This window comes from Carcharhinus amblyrhynchos, chromosome 3 (assembly GCF_965287045.1).
Source record: "Carcharhinus amblyrhynchos chromosome 3, sCarAmb.v2.hapA, whole genome shotgun sequence".
Classification (NCBI taxonomy): domain Eukaryota; kingdom Metazoa; phylum Chordata; class Chondrichthyes; order Carcharhiniformes; family Carcharhinidae; genus Carcharhinus; species Carcharhinus amblyrhynchos.
The window spans coordinates 127,401,102-127,426,259 of NC_137326.1; the positions used below are offsets into that span (position 1 = coordinate 127,401,102).

A 25,158-nucleotide genomic window follows, 5' to 3' on the forward strand; every position below is an offset into this window, starting at 1 on the left:
CAGGGCTGACCTGCTCGAGTGTCTCATCCACTATAGGAGAACAATGAAGGCACTTTTGTTTCTAGGTTTTGTCGCCGTGGTTTCATTTGGAGCGCCTGGTTATAAGTATGCTGGGTAAGGAATGTCCCTGAATTCATTAAATTATTGCCCATAGCCCTAGCCATTCCTATCTCTGCAACCTCCTTCAGCTTACAACCCAGTGATATCTCTTTCAATTCTTGACTTATAGGCATTCCACATTTCCCTTGTCCTATAATTCGTGATGTGGGTATGCCGGCGTTGGACTGGCGTAAACACAGTAAAAAGTCTGACAACACCAGGTTTTAGTCCAACCTACTTATTTGATAATATACTCGCAAGCTTTCGGGTTAGCCCCTTCGTCAGGTGAATGGAGAGTTCTGGCCTCAGACAGAGTTTATATGCTCTGTCTGAGGCCAGAACTCTCCATTCACCTGACGAAGGGGCTAACCCGAAAGCTTGCGAGTATATTATCAAATAAATAGGTTGGACTAAAACCTGGTGTTGTCAGACTTTTTACTATAATTCGTGGCCATGCCTTCTGCTGTTTCAGCCCTAAGGCAGCGCAGTGGCACAGTGATTAACACTGCTGCCTCACAGTGCCAGAGACCTGGATTCGATTCCCAGCCTTGGGTCACTGTCCGTGTGGAGGCTGCACAATCTCCCCGTGTCTGTGTGGGTTTCCTCTGGGTGCTTCAGTTTCCCTTGTGCTGGTTAGGTGCATTGACCATGCTAAATTTGCACTCAGCATACCCCAACAGGCGCGCAGTGTGACAACTAGGGGATTTTCACAGTAACTTTGTTGCAGCGTTAATGTGAGCTGACTTGTGACATTGATAAATCAACTTTAAACCCTGAGCCTTTCAACCTCCCTCCTCTCCTAAAGATAGCATTAAAAAATATTTCTTTAATCAAATTTTTGATCGCCAGTTTTAATGCATCCTTACGATGTGTAAATTTTTCTCCGCTTGCTCCTGTGAAGCACCTGAAGAACTTACTCGGTCATATTACAGAATCCTAGAATCCCGACAGTGCAGGGGGAGGCCATTCAGCCCATCAAGTCTGCATTGACTATGCAATGAAATATCAAACCCAGGCCTACCACCCTCCTCCCTAACCTTCTAACCCCATGCATTTATCCCACTTATCCCCCTTAACCTCTACATCGTGGGACACTAGGGGGCAATTTAGCATGGCCAGTCCATCTAACCGGCACACCCTTGGAGTGTAGGGGGAAACTGGAGCACCCATGCAGTCACGGGGAGAACATGTAAATGCCACAATGACAGTGAACCGAGGCCGGAATCAAACCTGGGACCCTGGAGCTGTGAGGCAGCATATCTGCTATATAAATGCAAGTTGTTGTTTTCAGTGTGCCGTGGGAGTGAGGGAGGTGTGCACCTTCTAAAAGTGATATATAGTTTTTGTTGACAGCGAGAAAGTTTTGCGCCTGTGGCCGGAAAATGAACAGCACCTGCAGTTTATAAGGAACATGGCCAGTTCCGTGAAGGTATGATCTCATGTTGCTAATTCGCACTCACTGCTATTTAATTTTGAGGTGACACAGTGGTTAGCACTGCTGCCTTACAGCACCAGGAACCTGGGTTTGATTCCTGCTTGGCTCACTGTCTGTGTAGAGTTTGCACGTTCTCCCCATGTCTGCGTGGGTTTCCTCTGGGCCTCCGCTTTCCTCCAAGAGTTTGAAAGACGTGCTGGGTAAGTGCATTAGTCATGCTAAATTCTCCTTCAGTGTACTGAAAAAGGCACTGGAGTGTGGTGACTAGGGGATTTTCACAGTAACTTCATTGCTACTGTTAACGTAAACCTACTTGTGACACTAATAAATAAACTTTCCAAAGATGTGTCACAGAGAGCTGACACCTGTTTCAGGAATGCATGAACTAAAGAGCAGCTTTTCACTTCCCATTTAAAGAACTAATTTAGCTAATCCTGAAAGCAAGTTTAGTGACTAGTTACCTCCTTATAAATAACCACTTGAGCTCCCCGTTTCCACCCAAATCCAAAAGCACTCTCAATTAGCCAATCAGCACTCACAGTGCAGGGGGAATAGTAGGGTAAATACATGGGATTAAGGGGATAGGGCCTGGGGGGGGTGGGGGGGTTGGTTGTGGGATTGTGGTCGGTGCAGACTGTAGAGATTCTATGAAAATCATTTAATTGCATTTGATGAAGCCATTAATTGTCTCATTGACGTGTGCGCAGGTTGATTTTTGGCAGCCGGATTCGGCCGAGTTGGTGACCACAAACAGGAGTGTGGATTTCAGGGTCGATGCTTTCTGGGCCTCGTACATACGGGCTGGACTGGAGAAGATTGAATTGAAATATCAGTTAGTTTCAGACCTTGTATTGACTTTTACCAATCAGAAACCTGAGGGGAAGGGTGAGAGGGTGAAGTTCCTGCCTTGGGTGTATTCGATGACTCCACACAAATTGGACGCCAATCAGCCCCAGTCACCTCAAATATTATTTTTTTGCTCACCTTCCTTTCAAACTAATTTGCACATTACCAAATTTACTTGTAACCCAATGAAATCTGTGGAATTCACTACCCCAAAGTGCAGTGGATGGATGCTGGGTCAATGAATAAATTTAAGGAGGAGTTAGACAGATTTTTTAATTGGTAATGGGTTGAAGGGTTATGGGGAGAAGGGAGAAAAATGGGTTTGAGTAGTATATCAGCCGTGATCGAATGGCGGAGTGGACTCGATGGGCTGCATGGCCTAATTTTGTTCCTATATCTTATGAACTACGTGTATCAGAACCTAATTTCTTATTTTACATTTGCCTTTAAACATATTTTGATGTATTCAGGTGGGGGAACCCACTGTCGTTTCATCAAAGCAGCTGAAAACCAGTTTGTCACAAAAAATAAGCATTTTTAAAGGTGTGTCTCATCCACATAGAGGTTTACAGCATGGAAACAGGCCCTTTAGCCCAACTTGTCCATGTCATCCCTTTTTTTAACAATTAATCTACTCCCAATTGCCCAAATTTGGCCCATATTCCTCTATATCCATTGTACTCATGTAACTGTCTAAATGCTTTTTAAAAGACAAAATTTTAACTCTGGCAGCTTGTTGCAGACACTCACCACCCTCTGTGAGGAAAATTTGCCCCTCTGGACCCTTTAGTATCTTTCCCCCCTCACCTTAAACCTATGCCCTCTAGTTTTAGACTCCCCTACCTTTGGGAAAAGACATTGACTGTCTAGCTGATCTATGCCCCTCATTATTTTATATACCACTATAAGGTCACCCCTAAGCCTCCTACGAGAAAAAAAATTCCAGTCTATCCAGCGTCTCTTTATAACTCAAACCATCACGACCCAGTCAGCATCCTGGTATCCATCTGTGAGTAAGTGAATTTTAAATATCTGCAAATGACTTTGAAAAGCGATAGACTATCACCTAGTGGTTATGTTGGTGTGCAATAGTCAGCTGCTTAGTAAACTCAGGAGAAAATAGCTTTCCACGTGCGGATCTTAATACCAAAAGAAAATATTGCTCAATTTTAAGAGTTTACTCGAAGGATTGCAAACAGGAGCAATGAACAGAAACATTTTGATCCGTGGCTATCACTCATTTTGTGAGCATAGCTGGCTTGCAATGCAATGTTTTCCCAAACAGCCCAATAGATGGCGCTGGACACTGGGTGTAATCTTTGAGTGAATTGTGAGAGATCTGCCCTCTTTGTCTTAACCACCCAGAATGACCATGTTCACATTAATCTTACTTTGCACAGCATATTAGTTGAGAACGTGCAGACCCTGGTGGAGAAACAGTTTGACCGAAAAAAAATCAGTTCAACAGGCTACAACTATGAAAAATATCATCGGTTGAAGGAGGTAAAAACATGATTGTGTCACAAAATTAAACAGAAATGTAAGATCATTCTGAAGGTGTATAATTTGATGCTCGGCATGTAAGAGTTCCTCTGGTTAAAGGCACGGCTAACGGTAAATCCCGAGTTGTTCAAAATCCCAGAAGGAAACAACTACCCTCAACTGTGTTTGCAATTTGTATAGTGTGAGGAGAGACTTGAAATCCCCAACTCCTTTTGATGATTTTAACAAAGCAAATGTTTATTGAGAAATAGAAAAAAAATAGAATTACATTTTGATAAAACAGTGGCTTTACACAGCATCACTACTTTAAACAGTTCTAAACAATCTTGACTTAACTTCCATCAGAGCTAACTCTTCCCAATTAGTGTGACAACATCTTATCCTTTCCTTTTTGCCTATGTACTCTATGAATGGTGTGTTTCATCTGTATAGCGCGCAAGAAATAATACTTTTCACTGTGTTCCAATACATCTGAAAATACTAAATCAAATCAAAACCTTATAGATTTTGAGATCGATATAAATCCAGTAAATGTTACCACACAAGGCCTTCATGTCTCTTGGATTTGGTTCTGAAATTAACCAGCAGTTTGTTTCTCAAATCAGATTTCCTTCACACAGCTTGTTGGGAGGTATACAGCTATTCATACTGTTGGCTGAGGTGTAAAGCAACTTTCCCCATAGGTTCCAGTATTTCATAAGAACATAAGAACATAAGAAATAGGAGCAGGAGTGGGCCAACTAGCCCTTCGAGCCTGCCCCGCCATTCAATAAGATCATGGCCGATCTGTCGTGGCTCAGTTCCACATTCCCGCCCTCTCCCCATAACCCTTAATCCCCTCTCTTATCAAAAACCCATCAACCCGCGTCTTAAAAATATTTAGCGAGGTAGCCTCCACCACATCAACGGGCAGAGAGTTCCAGAGATTCACCACCCTTTGAGTGAAGAAGTTCCTCCTCAACTCTGTTCTAAACCACCCCCCGTTTATCTTGAGGCTGTGCCCCCTAGTCCTACTGTCCTTCCTGAGCGGGAAGAGTCTCTCCACCTCTATCCTATCCATCCCATTCATCATCTTATACGTCTCAATGAGATCCCCCCTCATTCTTCTAAACTCTAACGAGTACAAGCCTAATTTATTCAGCCTCTCCTCACAGCTCAACCCCCTCAACTCCGGCATCAGCCTAGTAAACCTCCTCTGCACTCCCTCCAAGGCCAAAATATCCTTGCGTACGTACGGTGCCCAAAACTGCACACAGTACTCCAGCTGCGGCCTCACCAATGCCCTATACAGCCGCAGCAAGACCTCCCTACTTTTATATTCAATCCCCCTCGCGATGAAGGCCAGCATCCCATTCGCCTTCCTGACCACCTGCTGCACCTGCAAGCTGGGTTTTTGCGACTCATGCACAAGGGCCCCGAGGTCCCTCTGCACCGTCGCCTGCTGCAGTTTTTCTCCACGTAAGTAATAATCCTTCCTACCATTATTCCTACCAAAGTGGACCACCTCGCACTTGCCAACACTAAATTCCATTTGCCATTTCCTGGCCCATTCGCCCAGCCTATCTAGATCGTCTGTATACTCTCCCCACCCTCCGCACAATTTGCCTTTCCACCAATTTTGGTGTCATCAGCAAATTTCGACACCCTACACTTGGTTCCCTCCTCCAGATCATCTATATAAATGGTAAATAGCTGAGGCCCCAGCACCGACCCCTGGGGCACTCCACTAGTCACCATCCGCCAATCCGAATAGCAACCATTGACCCCCACTCTCTGCCTCCTATTTGACAACCAGTCCTCTATCCACGCTAACACCCTACCACCAACTCCATGCTCCCTGACCTTCTGCAATAACCTCTTGTGAAGTACCTTGTCAAATGCCTTCTGAAAATCAAGAAAGACCACATCCACTGGTTCTCCTCTATCCACCGCCCTAGACACATCCTCATAGAACTCCAGTGAATTTGTCAGACACGACTTCCCTTTAACGAAACCGTGCTGCGTCTGCTCTATCAAGCAGTTCCCCTCAAGATGCCTCGCTATTTCCTCCTTGATGACGGATTCTAACATTTTACCTACAACAGACGTTAAACTTACAGGCCTATAATTCCCCGCCTTTTGCCTGGCACCCTTCTTAAACAACAGCGTAACATTAGCCGTTTTCCAATCTTCCGGCACTTCCCCGGAATCCAGCGACATCTGGAAAATAACCACCAAGGCATCCACTATCACCTCCGCCATTTCTTTCAGGACCCTCGGATGCATTCCATCCGGTCCTGGGGACTTGTCCACAAGCAGCCCCTCCAGTCTGTCGAGCAACGCCTCTCTAGTAACAGTAATGCCATCGAGACCCTCCAGTCCTACCACCTTTCCATCTCTAACATCCGGCAAATTATTCACGTCCTCCTCCGTGAAGACCGAAACAAAAAAGTTATTCAAGACCTCAGCCATATCCCCATCCCCTACCACATCCTCTAAGGGACCAACGTTCACCCTAGCCAGCCTCTACCTTTTTATATATTTATAAAAACTCTTGCTATCCTTTTTTATATTAAGCGCTAGCCCAGCTTCATAGTCTCTCCTACCCTTCTTTATCAACTTCTTTGTCAATCTCTGTTGACATTTAAACCTCTCCCAATCCTCTTCTTGCCCACTACTCTTAGCTACTCTAAACGCCTCCGCTTTTACTTTAACACTTTCCTTCACCTCCTTCGTTATCCACGGCTTATTACCTCTCCTCCAACGGTCCTTTTTGACCATCGGAATAAATTTCTGCTGAGCACCAAGAAAGATCTCCTTAAAGATCCTCCACTTCTCCTCAGCAGACCTACCTTCCAACGCGCTCCCCCAGTCCACATTCGCCAATTCTTCTCTCATCCTACCGTACTCCCCTCTGTTCAAACAAAGGACGCGTGTCCAGGAACCCACTTTCTCCTCCTCCATCTGCACCAGAAACTCCACCATACAATGGTCACTGTCCCCAAGAGGATCTTCCTTATATACGGTTTTCCCTTTAATTTCTCTCTTATCTTACCTCGTTTCTTTAGCAATGCACTTTCATAACATTTACTTTCCTTCTCTTTATTTTACCTTTTAGAGTTTAAAAGAAAAGTTGACTCCCTTTATCCACTTTACCTTATCCTTTGAATCCTTGACAACAGTGGGTGGCACAATGACGCAGTGGTTAGCACTGCTGCCTCACAGTGACAGGGACCTGGGTTCGATTCCTGGCTCGGGTTATTGTCTACGCGAGTTTCCTCCACGTGCTCTGATTTCCTCCCACAGTCCGAAAGATGTGCTGGTTAAGTGCATTGGCCGTGCTAAATTCTTCCTTAGTGTACCAGATTGTGGCGACTAGGGGGTTTTCACAGTAACTTCATTGCAGTGTTAATATTAGCCTACTTATGATACTAATAAATAAACTTAAACTTTGAAAAACTATCCATGTTCTGTACCCATTGTTACTAAGTTGCTTCAGATAAACATCTATTTGCTGTGTTACTAGGCTCATTAACATTTCAGGTAAACACAATAGATTCACACGGTCACTCAATCCCTGGCCTTAATTATAATACTCGTTGTTTCCCTTAGTTGAAAATATATGAACAGAACATGGACAACAAAAAATATTCTGTTTTTTCTGGCCGGCACAGTAGCACAGTGGTTAGCACTGCTTCTTCACAGCTCTGGGGTCCTGTGTTCGATTCCTGGCTCAGGTCACTGTCTGTGTGGAATTTGCACATTCTCCTCGTGTCTGCGTGGGTTCCCTCCAAGTACTCCAGTTTCTTCCCACAGTCCAAAGATGCGTCGGTTAGGTGGATGGGCCACACTAAGAAATTGCCCCTTAGTGTCCAGGGATGCGTAGGTTAGAGGGATTAGTGGGGATAATATATGGGAGCAGGGCCTGGGTGGGATTGTGATTGGTGCAGACTTGATGGGCTGAAGGGCCTCCTTCTGCGCTGTAGAGTTCTCTGATTCCAATTTCTTGGATTTCCCGGATATGTTTTCTTGGCAGCACGCTGTGTCACAATGTGACCTTGAAGGTTTTCTTTGCTCGGAGGTTATGGTGCAAATTTTGGAATGTGTTTACAATTCTGCTGGCAAACACAGGACAGAACACAAATATATATTCAAGTGTTGATAAACCATCACAGCCAGAAGAATTCCTAGGCTAGGATTGTTCTGATGTAAAATTGGCACAATGCGTACCAATGTAATACTGAGGTGGCCTGTATCCAAACTATGCAGATATTAGTCCCACTGCAGAATTCATGGGGATTGGATTTTAGGGGTTCCAGAAAGTTGGTGAAAGCAGACATTTATTAGTGGTCAAGTATCATTGAAGGAATCCTGTATGTATTTAGTAATTGTTGAGTGGGTCAATGAGATAAGGTGCCAAGTCTTTCCCTTGCAAGATTTTTCAGTGGCCCCTTGTAAATACCAGCTGAAGCTATGTTCCGTTTTAATGTTCATTTCAAAGATCATTCCGTGAAAGCAAAAAAAAAGCAGAAAAATCTTCCCCCACCACCACTCCCAAACCCCGAGTCCGATGGTCTGCGATTGGGCTATTCCGGATATCCCTCCCATTCGCTCTCCTTATCCAGACGCCACAGTTAGTGAGGCCATTAGCCTGAAGAAGATGTTGCTCATGGAACTTAAGCGACTTGGCGAGGGGGGACAGGCAACTAATCCCCTCTGCTTGTCTTTCCTCAGGCCTCTAGATTCAAGCACCGCAGCCTCCATAGATATTTTCATACTGTAAATTTATATAGGATTTTGAAAATTGTATTCAATTTGAAAAATATTCTTAAAAAAAGTAATAAAAGCTATCGGTTTTTTTTAAGTTTATTCATGGGACATGGGCATCGCTGTCTAGGCCAACATTTATTGCCCCTCGCTAATTGCCCCTGAGAAGGTGATGCTAAGCTGTCTTCTTGAACCGTTGCAGTCCGTGGAGGTATTGTGATGTTCCAGATGTGCTCACAAACAATTTTTCTATTGCAGATTAATCGCTGGATTGTCAAGATCACCGCTGAAAACCCAACACTAATTTCCCGCTTTAAAATTGGACGGAGCTATGAAGGTCGACACATCTATCTCCTCCGGGTAAGGTGACTTCTACCAGATTTGTTATTGTTGTGATGGTTTCTGATGTCTGCACTTCACCCTGCTGTGACGCGCAGTAGGGGTGGCGCAGTGGAAACGTGCTGGGCCCATAAGCCAGAGGTCGACGGATCAAAACCATTCTCTTAAGACGGCACAGTGGTTAGCACTGCTGCCTCACAGTGCCAGGGACCTGGGTTTGATTCCTGGCTTCGGTCACTGTCTGCGCAGAGTCTGCACATTCTTCCCATGTCTGTGTGGGTTTCCTCCAGGTGCCCTCGCTCCTCTCATAGCCCAAAAGACATGCTGGTTAAGTGCATTAGCCATGCTAAATTCTCCCTCAGTGTACCCAAATAGGCACTAATGTGAAGACTAGGCGATTTTCACCGTAACTTTATTGCAATGTTAATGTAAGTCTACTTGTGACACTAATAAAGAAACTTCAAACATGTCAAAAGACTTGTGTTTTGCGAAATAATGATAGATTGTGTGTTTGGACCAATAAAGCAGCCTGATGGGATGATAGTACGTGTGCCAATCTCTTGTTACAGGTTGGCAGGAGAACGGGTTCGGCGAAACCTACCATCCTCTTGGACTGTGGAATCCATGCCAGGGAGTGGATCTCTCCAGCATTTTGCCAGTGGTTTGTGAGAGAGGTTAGCAAAACACTCGTGGGATTTATTTACAACACTTTCCGATAGCAGTCGAGAAACATGCCCATGCAATAAACTTCTGCTTCCACAGGCCACAAGAAACTATGGATCTGATTCAACTATGACCACACTCCTTGATAAACTGTATTTCCTGGTTGTCCCTGTTATCAATGTGGATGGCTACGCATATAGCTGGACCGAGGCAAGTGTCACAACATCTGTGGATGACCCAGAGTAATTCAGAAAACAGTCGTTAGGGTTAAAAGATTAAGGGAAAATGAAGTCAATGGTGGAAAACAAAAACTCAATCTGAAAGAGTTTTGCTACAGAAGCCAGGTTACATAAGAGCCTTCGAAATAGCACCAGGAACGGTCATGTGGTCCCTCAAGAGGATCATGGTCAATCATTGACATCAACTCCACTTTCCTTCCCTATCCACATATCCCTTAATTCTCTTAGTGTCCAAAAATCATTCTACCTCAGCTTTGACCTGAACAACTCAGCATCCACTGCCTTCCAGGGTAGGTAGATTCTAAAGGTTCACTCCCTCCCTGGTGGAGAAATCTTTCCTCCCCTCAGTAGACTAGGAGCTTCCAGATGTCCTGTCTAAAAATGGGCCCTAAGCCTTTATTTGAGTAAATCAATGGAACTGGAGTACAGGTGGTTTTGTTTGGCCTACATCTTTGCTCACACAGAATGTATCAAGGCACAGCTCCCCAGCACTACAAATGTCAGTCTTCATGCCAATTTGATTCACTCCACATGATTTCAGGAAATGGCTAAAGGCACTGGATGCTGCAAAGGCTTTGGGCCCTGATAATATTCCGGCAATAGTACTGAAGACTTGTGCTCCAGAAAGAACGCCAGAAATTCAGCAGTGAGTAACTCACCTCCTGACCCGCATGTCTACCATCTACAAGGTACAGGTCAGGAGTATAATGGAATATCCTCCACTTGGCCTCCAACAACACTCAAGAAACTCAGCACCATTCGGGATAAAGCAGTCCACTTGATTCTCATCCAACCATCACCTTAAATATTCACTCCAAACACCATCGACCTCTAGTGAATAGCAACAGTGTGCAGTGTTTACAAAATGCATGGCAACAGATCACCAAGGTTCCTCTGACAGCACCTCGAACATCTACCACTTAGAAAGACAAGGGCAGCAGATGCATGTGAATGCCATCACCTTCAAGCCACTCTGATTTGGATATATGTTGCAGTTCCTTTGCTGCTGCTGGATTAAAATCCTGGAACCCCATCCCTAACAGCACAGTAGGTATACATACACCACATGGACTGCAGCAGGTTCAAGAAGGCAGCTCACCACCATCTTCTCAAGGGGCAATTACAGACGGGCAATAAATACTGGCCTAACCTGTGAAGCCCACGTCCGGTGAAAGAATTTTTTTTTTTAAAAAGCCCTTGCAAGGGCGATACGTTCACTGCAGTTAGGCAATGATCTCATCTCTAGGAATTGGGACAGTGGACCAGTTTCTCAGACTGATCACACCGGCAGGGTTCTCTGGTCCTGCTGTAGTGAATGAAGATTTGGCTGAGCGCCAAATTCCCCATCCTCATTTGCAGTAACACCAGTGGCTGGAAAATTCCATGGTGTGGGTATGCCGGCGTTGGACTGGCGTAAACACAGTAAAAAGTCTGACAACACCAGAGCTCTGTCTGAGGCCAGAACTCTCCATTCACCTGACGAAGAGGCAGTCTCCTCGAAAGCTTAAGAGTATATCATCAAATAAATAGGTTGGACTAAAACCTGGTGTTGTCAGACTTTTTACTGGAAAATTCCAACCAGTGTGTCTTGCTTTACACAGAACAGAATCCTTAGACTTTTAGAGTCAAAGTCCCTGAACTGATTTGGTTATGTGTTGAGTCAGAGAGAATGGGAGAAGCGTGGGCTAAGTTTTGTGCAGCCAAATTAAAATTGTTTCAGGAAGAATTAAGTTGGATCTGGGCATCATTGAAGATCAGGGATAGATGGAACATTATGTAAATGATCAACATAACGTCAGAGGATGCATTAGTCCAGGTAAAACTGCTTGAGAAAAAAGTAATGGCCTGTGGCACTGCTGCCTTACAGCACTAGAGACCTGGGTTTGATTCCTGGTTTGGGTCACTGGTGTTTGCAATTTTTCCCCGTATCTGCTCTAGTTTTCTCCCAAAGTCCAAAGAAGTGCAGGTTAAGTGGATTGGCCATTATAAACTGTCCCTTAGTGTCAGGGGGATTAGCAGGGTAAATGTGTGGGGTTATAGCAATAGGGTCTAAGTGTCAGTGCAGGCTCAATGGATTGAATGCTCCCTTTTGAACTGTAGGAATTTTTTGGATATGTCAGCCTCAGCTCAATCCACTGTCCATGCTAAAATATTACCCCAACTCTGTAAGCCCTTAACTTGTCTCTTAACGCTTGATGGGGTGCTTTATTGAATGCCTTTTTGAAATCCGGGTATACTACATTTACTGGTTCCCATTTATCTAGATTACTAGATGCTGGGCAAGACGACAGCTCAGTGACTATCACTGTTTGCTGTGCAGACATGTGGATTTGGGCCGGTGTCTGTGGGAGTTTGCGCATTCTCCCCGTGCTTGCGTGGGTTTTCTCCGGGTGCTCTGGTTTCCTCCCACACCCCAAAGATGAGCTACTAGGCTGATTGGGAGTAATAAATTGTCCCTAAATTAGTTTCCCTCAATGTGGATGGCCATAAAACAATAGATAAGGGTCATGGCTGGAGGGGGGGACTGGTGGTGTTAAAATGGCGGCGCGGGCTTGTTGGGCCGAAGGGCCTGCTTCCCTGGCTGTTTCATTCTTTGTTCTTTGTAGTACATACTCAAAAATCTCTAATAAATGTGTAAAACAGGTCTGTATGAACATATGAAAATATGAATTAGGAAGAGGGATACGCCATTCAATCCCTTTAAACCTGCTTCACTATTTAGTAAGATCATGGCTGATCTGATTATTTCTTCAACTCTACATTCCTGCCTATTGCTGAAACCTGTTGACTCTCTTGTTAGTCCAAAATCTATCTATCTCTACCCTACAAACATTCAATGACCATGCCTGCACTACTTTCTGGGGAAGAGTTCCAGGGACTCATAACCCTCTGAAGAGAAAGTGTCGAATTATCTCCATCTTAAATGGCTGCTGCCTTATTTTTAAACTTGTGCCCATGTTCCAGTTTCTCCCACAAGGAAGAAACATCCTTACAGCATCCACCCTGTCAAATCCCCTCGAGGTGTCGCGTGTTTCAATAAGGTCACCCCCATCCCAGGCATCAATCGAATTTTGGGCGGCACAGTGACACAGAGGTTAGCACTGCTATCTCACAGCACCAGGGACCTGGGGGTTCAATTCTGGACTTGGGACACTGGGAGTTTGCACAGTGCCTGCAGTGGGTTTCTCCCGGGTGCCCCACTTTCCTCCCACACTCCAAAGATGCGCAGGTTAGATGATTGGCTGTTATAAATTGGCCCATTGCGGGGTAAGTGTCTGGGGTTAAAGGGAGGGGGTATGGGCATGAGAAAGATGCTCTGTTGGAGAGTCAGTATAGACTCAATGGGCCGAATGGCCTCCTTCTGCACTGTAGGGAATCTATGATTTCTCTGAATGAACCTTTTATTATTTGGCTATGTAAGGAGTTGTTCATCTGATAGGATGATAGAAGGGATCTTACACATTTATTGCTTTGCCGCGTCTGCCCACAGGATCGATTTTGGAGGAAAACACGTTCCAGGAATCCTGGCACACATTGTATAGGCACAGACCCAAACCGAAACTTTGACGCCAAATGGTGTTGTAAGTATTTCTATTTTAACAAACAACACAATGAACAGTTCTATCAAATCTCTTTGAATCATGGGAGGCAATGGCCTAGTGGTATTATCGCTGGACTATTAATCCAGAAACTCCGCCAACGTGCTGGAGCCCCCGGGTTCGAATCCCGCCTCGGCAGATGGTAGGATTTGAATTCAATACAAATTATCTGGAGTTAAGAATCTACTGATGGCCGTGAAACCATTGTCGATTGTAGGAAACATCCATCTGGTTCACTAACGTCCCTTCCTTTGGGGAAGGAAATCTGCTGTGCTGACCCAGTCTGGCTTACATGTGACTCCAGAGTCACAGCAACGTGGTTGACTCTCAACTGCCCTCGGGCAACAAGGTGTGGGCAAAATGTGCAGGTTAGGTGGATTGGCCGTGCTAAATTGCTGGGGTAAATGCATAGGGTTATGGAGATAGGGCCTAAGTGGGATTATGGTTGGTGCAGAATTGATGGGCCGAACGTCCACTGTAGAGATTCTATGATGGGCAATATTTGCTGGCCAGCCAGTGACGCCCATGTCCCACAAATGAATTTTAAAAAAGTGCCTTGAAGGAGGAAACCAATGTGGAGGGGCCTCCTAAGCCTGTCCATCAGTCTGTGCCACGTAATCTTTCATAATAAACCTGCCTTCTCCTCACTTTAAGAAGTCTCACAACACCAGGTTAAAGTCCAACAGGTTTATTTGGTAGCAAAAACCATTAGCCTTCAGAGAGCTCGCTGCCCTTCATCAGGTGAGTGGGAGATGTGTTACAAACAGGGCATATAAAGACACAAACTCAATTTACAAAATAAAGGTTGGAATGCGAGTCTTTACAGGTAATCAAGTCTCAAAGGTACAGACAATGTGAGTGGAGAGAGCGTTAAGCACAGGTTAAAGAGATGTGTATTGTCTCCAGGCAGGACAGTTAGTGGGATTTTGCAAGTCCAGGCAAGTCGTGAAGGTTACAGATAGTGTGACATGAACCCAAGATCCCGGTTGAGACCGTCCTCATGTGTGTGGAACTTGGCTATCAGTCTCTGCTCAGCGACTCTGCGCTGTCGTGTGTCGTGAAGGCCGCCTTGGAGAATGCTTACCCGAAGATCAGAGGCCAAATACCCTTCTAATAATAATGGATTCTCCTCACTTCCCGTTAATACTCCTGCTTATCAAATATCTCCCCATCTCTGATTGAAGATGTAGGAATTGTCCTAACATTAGCTGCCAGTTGTTTCAAACCTTAGAGTGTGGATGTACTTCCTAATTTCACTCCTGAATGGTGTTATTTAAGGCAATGGGGAAGGTGTTGAAAGATTTAGTGCCACGACCGTGGATCAAACCAGATCCAGGTTCCTGACCTTGTTTCAGTTTCTTGGCTCCCCTATTTTGATTGGAAGCTTCCCCTCTTTGGGTCCTGTGAGTGCTAATACACGGCGCTGATGCTATATTTCAGCTTAAGTTGCAGTTACGGTCAGCTTACAAATTTACCCACATTCCAATAATTTATTTCAACTAAATTGTGTTTGTTAACACCAGAGACCACTCACCTGACGAAGGAACAGCGTGTTCCGAAAGCTAGTGGTGTTTACTATCAAATAAACCTGTTGGGCTTGATAGAGCAGACGCAGCACGGTTTCATTGAAGGGAAGCCGTGTCTGACAAATTTACTGGAGTTCTATGAGGCTCTGTCTAGGGCGGTCGATAGAGGAGAGCCGGTGGATGTGGTCTTTCTGGATTTTCAGAAGGCGTTTGACAAAGTACCTCATAAGAGGTTATTGCAGAAGGTCAGGGGACTTGGAGTTGGGGGTAGGGTGTTAGCGTGGATAGAGGGTTGGTTGTCAAATAGGAGGCAGAGAGTGGGGGTCAATGGGTGCTATTCGGATTGGCGGATGGTGACTAGTGGAGTGCCCCAGGGGTCGGTGCTGGGGCCTCAGCTTTTTACCATTTATAGAGACGATCTGGAGGAGGGAACCGAGTGTAGGGTGTCGAAATTTGCAGATGACACCAAGATTGGGGGAACGGCAAATTGTGCGGAGGGTGTGGAGAGTCTGCAGAAGGATCTAGATAGGCTGGGCGAATGAACATAATAAGAACATAAGAAATAGGAGCAGGAGTAGGCCATCCAGCCCTTCGAGCCTGCCCCGCCATTCAATAAGATCATGGCTGATCTGTCGTGGCTCAGTTACACTTTCCGGCCCTCTCCCCATAACCCTTAATCCCCTCTCTTATCAAGAACCCATCAACCCGCTTCTTAAAAATATTTAGCGAGGCAGCCTCCACCACTTCAACGGGCAGAGAATTCCAGAGATTCACCACCCTTTGAGTGAAGAAGTTCCTCCTCAACTCCGTTCTAAACCGCCTCCCTTTTATCTTGAGGCTGTGCCCTCTAGTCCTACTGTCTTTTTTGAGCGGGAAGAGTCTCTCCACCTCTATCCTATCCATCCCATTCATCATCTTATACGTCTCAATGAGATCTCCCCTCATTCTTCTAAACTCTAACGAGTACAAGCCTAGTTTATTCAGCCTCTCCTCATAGCTCAACCCCCTCAACTCCAGTATCAGCCTAGTAAACCTCCTCTGCACTCCCTCCAAGGCCAAAATATCCTTGCGCAGGTGCGGCGCCCAAAACTGCACACAGTACTCCAGCTGCAGCCTCACCAATGCCCTATACAGCTGCAGCAAGACCTCCCTACTTTTATATTCAATCCCCCTCGCTATGAAGGCCAGCATCCCATTCGCCTTCCTGACCACCTGCTGCACCTGCAAGCTGGGTTTTTGCGACTCATGAACAAGGACCCCGAGGTCCCTCTGCACTGTCGCCTGCTGCAGTTTTTCGCCATGTAAGTAATAGTCCTTCCTACCATTCTTCCTACCAAAGTGGACCACCTCACACTTGCCAACATTAAATTCCATTTGCCATTTCCTGGCCCATTCGCCCAGCCTATCTAGATCCTTCTGCAGACTCTCCACACCCTCCGCACAATTTGCCTTTCCCCCAATCTTGGTGTCATCAGCAAATTTCGACACCCTGCACTCGGTTCCCTCCTCCAGATCATCTATATAAATGGTAAATAGCTGAGGCCCCAGCACCGACCCCTGGGGCACCCCACTAGTCACCAACCGCCAATCCGAATAGCACCCATTGACCCCCACTCTCTGCCTCCTATTTGACAACCAGTCCTCTATCCACGCTAACACCCTACCACCAACTCCATGTCCCCTGACCTTCTGCAATAACCTCTTGTGAGGTACCTTGTCAAACGCCTTCTGAAAATCCAGAAAGACCACATCCACCGGCTCTCCTCTATCGACCGCCCTAGACACATCCTCACAGAACTCCAGTAAATTTGTCAGACACGACTTCCCTTTAATGAAACCGTGTTGCGTCCGCTCTATCAAGCAATTCCCTTCAAGATGCCTCGCAACTTCCTCCTTAATGACGGATTCTAACATTTTACCCACCACAGATGTGGGCCAGGAAATGGCAAATGGAATTTAATGTTGGCAAGTGTGAGGTGGTCCACTTTGGTAGGAAGAATGGTAGGAAGGACTATTACTTACGTGGCGAAAAACTGCAGCAGGCGACGGTGCAGAGGGACCTTGGGGTCCTTGTGCATGAGTCGCAAAAACCCAGCTTGCAGGTGCAGCAGGTGGTCAGGAAGGCGAATGGGATGCTGGCCTTCATCGCGAGGGGGATTGAATATAAAAGTAGGGAGGTCTTGCTGCAGCTGTATAGGGCATTGGTGAGGCCGCAGCTGGAGTACTGTGTGCAGTTTTGGGCGCCGCACCTGCGCAAGGATATTTTGGCCTTGGAGGGAGTGCAGAGGAGGTTTACTAGGCTGATGCCAGAGTTGAGGGGGTTGAGCTATGAGGAGAGGCTGAATAAACTAGGCTTGTACTCGTTAGAGTTTAGAAGAATGAGGGGAGATCTCATTGAGACGTATAAGATGATGAATGGGATGGATAGGATAGAGGTGGAGAGACTCTTCCCGCTCAAAAAAGACAGTAGGACTAGGGGGCACAGCCTCAAGATAAAGGGGGGGCGGTTTAGAACAGAGTTGAGGAAGAACTTCTTCACTCAAAGGGTAGTGAATCTCTGGAATTCTCTGCCCGTTGAAGTGGTGGAGGCTGCCTCGCTAAATATTTTTAAGAAGCGGGTTGATGGGTTTTTGATAAGAGAGGGGATTAAGGGTTATGGGGAGAGGGCCGGAAAGTGGAACTGAGCCACGACAGATCAGCCATGATCTTATTGAATGGCGGGGCAGGCTCGAAGGGCCAGATGGCCTACTCCTGCTCCTATTTCTTATCTTCTTATGTTTATGACTTGAACCTTGTGTTGTGAGACTCCTTACTGTGTTTACCCCAGTCCAAACGCCGGCATCTCCACATCATCAGCACCAGAGGGAGGCAGAGAGCCATGTGCTGAGCTGGACGGGAGCGGGAGATGTCGGTTTTGTGATGTTAATGTGACGAGAAAGGGAAAGATGCAAAAGCAAAATGTCGGATTCACCACGTGTGGCCTTGATAACCTCGCTGGGATGTCCCCTGCTCTAAGGTTAGAATCCCTACTGTGCATTCGACCCATCGAGCCTGCACCGACTCTCCAATGGAGCATCTTCCTCAGACCCAATCCCCGTAGCCCCACATATTTACCGTGTTAACCCCCCTGGCAGAGTGTTTTCCTCAGAGCAGAGAAGGCCGAGGTGGGGGGACCTGACTGAGGTGTAAAAAACTGAGGGACACTCATTAGGTAGGTGGGAAAAATCTTTTCCCCTGAGTAGAGGGGTCAATAACTGGGGGCTAGAGATTTAACGTAAGGGGCAGGAGGTTTAGAGGGGATTTGAGGCAAAACTTCTTCACCCAGAGGGTGGTGGGAATCTGGGACTCACTGCCTGAAAGGGTGGGAGGGAAGAGAACCCTCACAACATTGACTAAAATGTTTAGATGAGCTCTTGAAACACCAGAGCGTACAAGGCTACGGACTAAACCCTTGAACTAAACGCCTCGCTTAGCCATTTCAGAGGGCAGCTGAGAGTCAACCACATTGCTACGGCTCCGATATCACATATATATTGACAGTGGCGGGACCAATGGATCCCACCACCAGCGAATGCTACGCCATCTCCTGCCACGGGGAGGCCAGAGAATCCCACCGCCTGGCTCTATGTCTCGACTGTGAAGCACCTTCGAATGTTTTGTTATGGTTAGAAACATAATTGAATTTCTTTATTAAGGATCATCACCATGATTCTTCTCTCTGACGCCGATAGCATCATTTGTCAAGACATTTAGTTAAAAAGGTTACTGTTTGTAAACAATAGGGGTGATTTAGGGGCTTTTAGATAAGCACATGAATGTGCAAGGAATAGAGGGATGAGGACCAAGGGATTAGTTTAATTTGGTGGCACATTCGGCATGTTTGCGGGCCGAAGGGCCTGTTCCTGTGCTATATGGTTCGATGCTCTATGTTCTATTGTGAAACGTGACGGCAAAGGCCTTGGAATCAGAATCAGCAGCCAAGAGTAGCTTCCAGAAGTGTTGGGTTATGGGATTGGGGCCAGCACCAACAAAGGGCTGGCGTCAGAGAACAGTCTCCGGGGCAACACTGGCAGCTGAGAATGGGCCGTGAGCAACCTATCTACCTCTGTCTCAAAGACACTCCATTGACCTGGTCTCCACAGCCTCCTGCGGCAAAGAGTTCCATAAATTCACCACTCTCTGGCTGAAGAAGTTGCTCCTTATCTCTGAGTGGGGGAGGGGTGGGGGGGGACGGGGGGGGGGGGGGGGGGGGGGGGCGCCATCGACAGGACCAGAAGATCCCACCAGCAGCAAGGCGAAAATCTCAGCCCTAAGGTTTAATCTGTATACTATGACAAAAAGTATTTCTGCTCACCCTGGCTATAATCTTTCCCGTCAGCAAGAATGCCAAGGATTATGTGAAAATAAAGATTCATGTTTCCACGATAACCTGGCCTCCAGAAAAATCTTGCTTAAAATATTGGCTTATCTTTCTTCTCTCTATAGATGCCGAATGACCTTGGGTGCAAAAAAAATTCCAATGCTTCCTGTTTGTCTCTGGGCTATATCTGAGTTGGAATAAATTAGAACCATCACACGTCCTGCTAACTGTCACATTGTGTCCTCTAGCAATCGGTGCCTCATCGAACCCTTGTTCTGAGACATACTGTGGTCCTCGGGTAGAATCTGAGAAAGAAGTCCAGGCTGTCGCAAACTTCATCCGTCGCCACAAAGGAAGCATCAAGGCATATCTCAGCATGCACTCTTACTCTCAGATGTGCCTCTTCCCTTATTCCTACACCTATGACTTAGTGCCGAATCACGCTGAACTGGTATGTGTCTCAGCCTTTTACATGTTCACAAACCCGTGCGATGCAAAGCAGAATTTGACACTTTGATTTATATTCTCTGAGTGACATTTGGCTTCAGTGGGAGGTGGGATGTTTGGGTTCTCAGTTTGAGAGCCCAACTCCCTTCCACAATGCAGTTTCTCTGGTTTATCAGGATGATCGGAGGAGTAAAATTGTTTCCTCCCCATAGAGAAGGAGAAGCCTTCGGGTGGCCTGACAGTATTATCACTAGACTAAGCCAGTACAGTGGCACAGTGCTGCCTCACAGTGCCAGGAACCCCGGTTCAATTCCTGGCTTGGATCACTGTCTGTGCGGAGTCAGCACATTCTCCCCATGTCTGTGTGCATTTCCTCTGGGTGCTCCGGTTTCCTCCCACAGTCTAAAAAGCGTGCTGGTTAGGGGCATTGGCCATGCTCAATTCTCCCTCAGTGTAACCGTACAGTTGCCGGAGTGTGGCAACTAGGGGATTTTCACAGTAACTTCATTACAGTGTTAATGCATGCCTACATGTGACACAAATTAAACTTTAATCTTTTACTATTAATCCAGAAACTCCTGGGAATCTGGGTTCGAATGCCACCATGGAAGATGGTGGAATTTGAATTCAATAAAAAATCTGGAATTAAGAATCTACTGATGACCATGAAACCATTCTCGATTGTCGGAAAACCCATCTGGTTCACTAATTTAGTGAAGGAAATCTGCCATCCTTACCTGGTCTGGCCTATGTGTGACTCCAGAACCACAGCAATGTGGTTGATTCCAACTGACTTCCAAGGGCAACAAGGGATGAGCAATAAATGCTGGCCAGCCAGCGACACCCATGTTCCATGAATGTATACAAGAAAATGCTTCATCTGGCAACAGATGCATGTTGACTTATGTGTCAGATCCATAAGAAATAGGAGCAGGAGTAGGCATTCAGCCCATCAAGCCCACTCTGCCATTTACTAAGATCACGGCAAATCTGCTTGTGACCTTCACTTCATTTTCTTGCCTGACCACATAATCCTTGACCCACTGTATCTCGAAAAATTGATCTAGCTCAGCTTTGAACATATTCAAAGACCCTAATCTTTTAACTCTCTGTGGAAGAGAGTTCCAAATACTAATGACCCACTTAAAGATGAAATTCATCTTTATTACCATCTTAAATGGAGACCCCTTTGTTTTTAAACTGTTCATCGCGTTCTCGGCTGAAAACTTCTAAGAAACCTTGGTGAGATCCTGCAGTGCATCTTGATGATGATACACATAACTGTGACACACTTTGGAGGGACTGAATGTTTGCAGAAGGGGTAGCAATCAAACAGGCAACTTTGTCCTGGATGGTTAAGAACATAAGAAGTAGGAGCAGCAGTAGGCCATCTGGCCCCTCAAGCCTGTTCTGCCATTCAATAAGATCATGGCTGATCTTTTTGTGGACTCAGCTCCACTTACCCACCTGCTCACCATAACCCTTAATTCCTTTACTGTTCAAAAATTTATCTATCCTTGCCTTAAAAACATTCAATGAGGTAGCCTCAACTGCTTCACTGGACAGAGAATTCCACAGATTCACAACGCTTTGTGTGAAGAAGTTCCTAATCAGCTCAGTCCTAAATCTGCTTCCCCTCATTTTGAAGCTATTCCCCTAGTTCTAGTTTCACCCGCCAATGGAAACAACTTCCCTGGTTCTATCTTACCTATTCCCTTCATAACCTTGCATGTTTCTATCACAACGCTTCTCATTCTTCTGAATTCCAATGAGTATAGCCCCAGTCTACTCAGTCTCTCCTCATAAGCCAACCCTCTCAACTCCAGAATCAACCTAGTGAATCTCCTCTGCCCCCCCTCCAATGCCAATATATCCTTTCTCAAGCAAGAAGACTAAAACTGTACACAGTACTCCAGGTGTGGTCTCCCCAGCACCTTATATAGCTGCAACATAATCTCACTGTTTTTAAACTCCATCCCTCAAGCAATGAAGGACAAAATTCCATTTGCCTTCTTAATTACCTGCTGCACCAGCAAACCAACTCCTTGAGATTCCTAAACAAGCACATCCAGGTCCCTCCACATAACAGCATGCTGTAATTTTTTACCATTTAAATAATAGTCCATTTTGCTGTTATTCCTACCAAAATGAATGACTTCACATTTACTGACATTGTACTCCATCTGCCATACCCTCGCCCACTCATTTAGATTGTCTAGATCCTTTTGCAGACTTTCAGCGTCATCTGCACACCTTGCTCTTCCAGCTCTCATAGTGTCATCTGCGAATTTTGACACACAACACCTGGTCCCCAACTCCAAACCATCGACATAAATCGTAAACAATTGCAGTCCCAACACTGATCTCTGAGGCACACCACTAGTCACTGATCGTTAACCAGAAAACACCCATTTACCCCCACTCTTTGCTTTCTGATGGGTTACCAATCCTCTATCCATGCTAACACATTACCTGTAACACTCTGCACCTTTATCTTATGTTGCAGTCTTTGGTATGGCACCTTGTTAAATGCCTTCTGGAAATCCAAATACACCACATCCACAGGTTCCTCATTATCCACTGCATATATAATGTTCTCAAAGAATTCCATCAAATTAGTCAAACATGACCTGCCCTTCATGCTTCATCTTACCAACGGGACAGTTTATATCCAGATGACTCACTATTTCTTCCTTGATGATAGATTCAAGCATTTTCCCGACTGCAGAAGTTAAGCTAACCAGACTATAGTTACCTGCATTTTGTTTACCTCCTTTTTTAAACAGTGGCGTCACAAGCTTCTTGAGTATGGTTGAAGCTGCACCCATCCAGGGAAGTGGACGGTATTCTACTTCATTCACTGTTGGCTGGGCTCAATGCCGTATCTTTGAGTCAAATCAGTTATGGGTTGGTGCCATATTCCGGGATTTAAACATGGAATCCAGACTGAGATTTCAATGAGATGCTGCACTCTCAAGGTTGCCATCTTCTTGATCAGTCATTAATGTAGAGGCCTACTTTTCTGTTCAGTTACGATGTGGAGATGCTGGCACTGGACTGGAGTGGGTACAGTAAGCAGCCTCACAACACCAAGTTAAAGTCCCAACAGGTTTATTTGGTAGCATGAGCTCTTGAAGTGCTTTTCCTTCATCAGGTGTGCTCGCCTGATGAAGGAGCAGTGCACCAAAAGCTTCTGATTCCAAATAAACCTGTTGAACTTTAACCTGGTGTTGTGGGACTTCTTACTCTGTTCAATTAGATATAAGCAATCCCACTCATGATGGACTGGCCATCCAAGTTAGTACACAATGCTGTAATGTCCCACATTTATAAGTAAGAAGATCTCAACCCTGGTTGGCTCAGTGATGGTTTTTTTAATATATTCATTTGGAACTATATTTTGTTAAACTCTTAATGAAACAGACTTGGAATCTTTGTGTAGTATTTGATTATTTTTGAAATGATGAATAACCCGCATTCTCTCTTGCAGAATAACCTTGCTAAGGGAGCAATTCGCCGCCTGGCCAGTCTCTACGGAACACAATATACTTATGGTCCTGGAGCTACCACCATCTGTGAGTCTTTGGTTTCGTTCCACGTTTAGTCATCATTGTAAACAAACAAATAATTTATTAATAACGCTAATATGAAATGAATGGCTGCTGAGATTCCAAAGTCTGGAAATTCCACCTCAAAGCCTTTCTCCTCCCTTACAATCCTACACCACATCAACACACTTCTGTTCACCCCTCCTGATGCATCTTTCTTACCTTCAGTTAAACAAAGAGAACAAACACCAGAGAAAATTACAGCACAGGAACAGGCCCTTTGGTCCTCCAAGCCTGCCCCAACCATGCTGCCCAACTTAACTAAAACCCCCATCCTTCCCTGGACCATATCCCTCTATTCCCATCCGATTTATGTATTTGTCAAGATGCCCCTTAAAAGTCACTACTGTGTCCGCTTCCACTACCTCCCCCAGGAACGAGTTCCAGGAACCCACCGCCCTCTGTGTAAAAAATCTGCCTCATACATCTCCTTCAAACCTTGCCCCTCGCACCTTAAACCTGTGCCCCATAGTAATTGACTCTTCCACTCTGGAAAAAAGCTTCTGACTATCCACTCTGTCCATGCCTCTCAAAATCTTGTCAACTTCTATCAGGTCACTCCTCAATCTCTGTCGTTACAGTGAAAACAAACCAAGTTTCTCCAACCTCTCCTCATAGCTAATGCCCTCCATACCAGCCGACATCCTGGGAAATCTTTTCTGTACCCTTTTCAAAGCCTCCACATCCTTCTGATAGTGTGGTGACCAGAACTGAACACTATATTCCAAATGTGGCTTAACTAAGGTTCTATAAAGCATCAACATGACTTGCCAATTTTTAAACTCAGTGCTCCGGCTGATGAAGGCAAGCATGCTATATGCGTTCTTGACTACCTTCTCCACCTGCATTGCCATTTCCAGTGACCTATGTACCTGTACACTCAGGTCCCTTTGCTCTTCAATACTCTTAAGGGTTCTACCATTTACTGTATACTTCCTATCTGTATTAGACCTTCCAAAAGGCATTACCTCACATTTGTCCGGATTAAACTCCATCTGCCATCTCTCTGTCCAAGTATCCAAATGATCTATATCCTGCTGTGTCCTCTGATGGTCCTCATTGCCATCCGCAAATCCACCAAACTTTGTGTCATCTACAAACTTACTAAGTTACATTTTCCTCCAAATCATTTATCTATATTACAAACAGCAAAGGCTCCTGCACTGATCCCTGAGGAATACCACTTGTCACAGCCCTCCATTCAGAAACGCACCCTTCCACTGCTACCCTCTTGTGTGCCTGCAAAGCACCAGGATTTTCCAACTGTGTTTGCCCTGAAACTGGAAATTCCCGCCCGAGGTCAACGGACCTTTCCATGATCCGCTCCGTCGGAATGTGGAAATTCACCGCCTGGAGTCAGTTATTTATTTTAAATGTGCCACATTCGAACAAGTTGTTGTTACCTGGTGATGGGAAGCAGTGGCTTGGTGATATTGTCACTGGAGCAGTAATCCAGGTACCCAGGGTAACGCCCATACGTTCCTTTGAGGATTTGATGGAAGGTGCAAAATTGCCCAGTTGAAATCTCGGTGTTAATGTTGGCGTGCTGTCTTTGCACAGATCCAGCTGCTGGAGGTTCACACGATTGGGCCTACGATCTGGGAATTAAGTATTCCTTCACCTTTGAACTGCGTGACACTGGCAGATACGGCTTCCTGTTGCCTGAATCTCAAATTAAACCGACGTGTGAAGAAACCATGCTGGCCATTAAATACGTGGCCGACTATGTCGTCAACAACTTGTATTGA

At 45.5% G+C, this 25,158-nt stretch overlaps 1 protein-coding gene across 1 annotated transcript; it reads left to right on the forward strand.

Annotated features, from left to right (window-relative positions):
- LOC145341529 (carboxypeptidase B-like) lies at window positions 1–25,158 on the forward strand. Its single transcript, XM_080186509.1, has 11 exons — window positions 1–114; window positions 1,453–1,528; window positions 2,242–2,366; window positions 3,781–3,883; window positions 8,888–8,989; window positions 9,538–9,642; window positions 9,731–9,841; window positions 13,361–13,451; window positions 19,604–19,806; window positions 23,293–23,377; window positions 24,971–25,158. Exons 1-11 carry the CDS (start codon window positions 44–46, stop codon window positions 25,156–25,158), a joined length of 1,260 nt encoding a protein of 419 aa, XP_080042635.1. The 5' UTR covers window positions 1–43.

Bases quoted from the DNA above. Each gene is read 5' to 3' on its own strand.
- LOC145341529 (XM_080186509.1), top strand. From the start codon at position 44: ATGAAGGCACTTTTGTTTCTAGGTTTTGTCGCCGTGGTTTCATTTGGA. The intron at 8,990-9,537 runs GTAAGGTGACTT...CTCTTGTTACAG, and splicing joins GACACATCTATCTCCTCCGG to GTTGGCAGGAGAACGGGTTC. The intron at 23,378-24,970 runs GTGAGTCTTTGG...GTCTTTGCACAG, and splicing joins TCCTGGAGCTACCACCATCT to ATCCAGCTGCTGGAGGTTCA.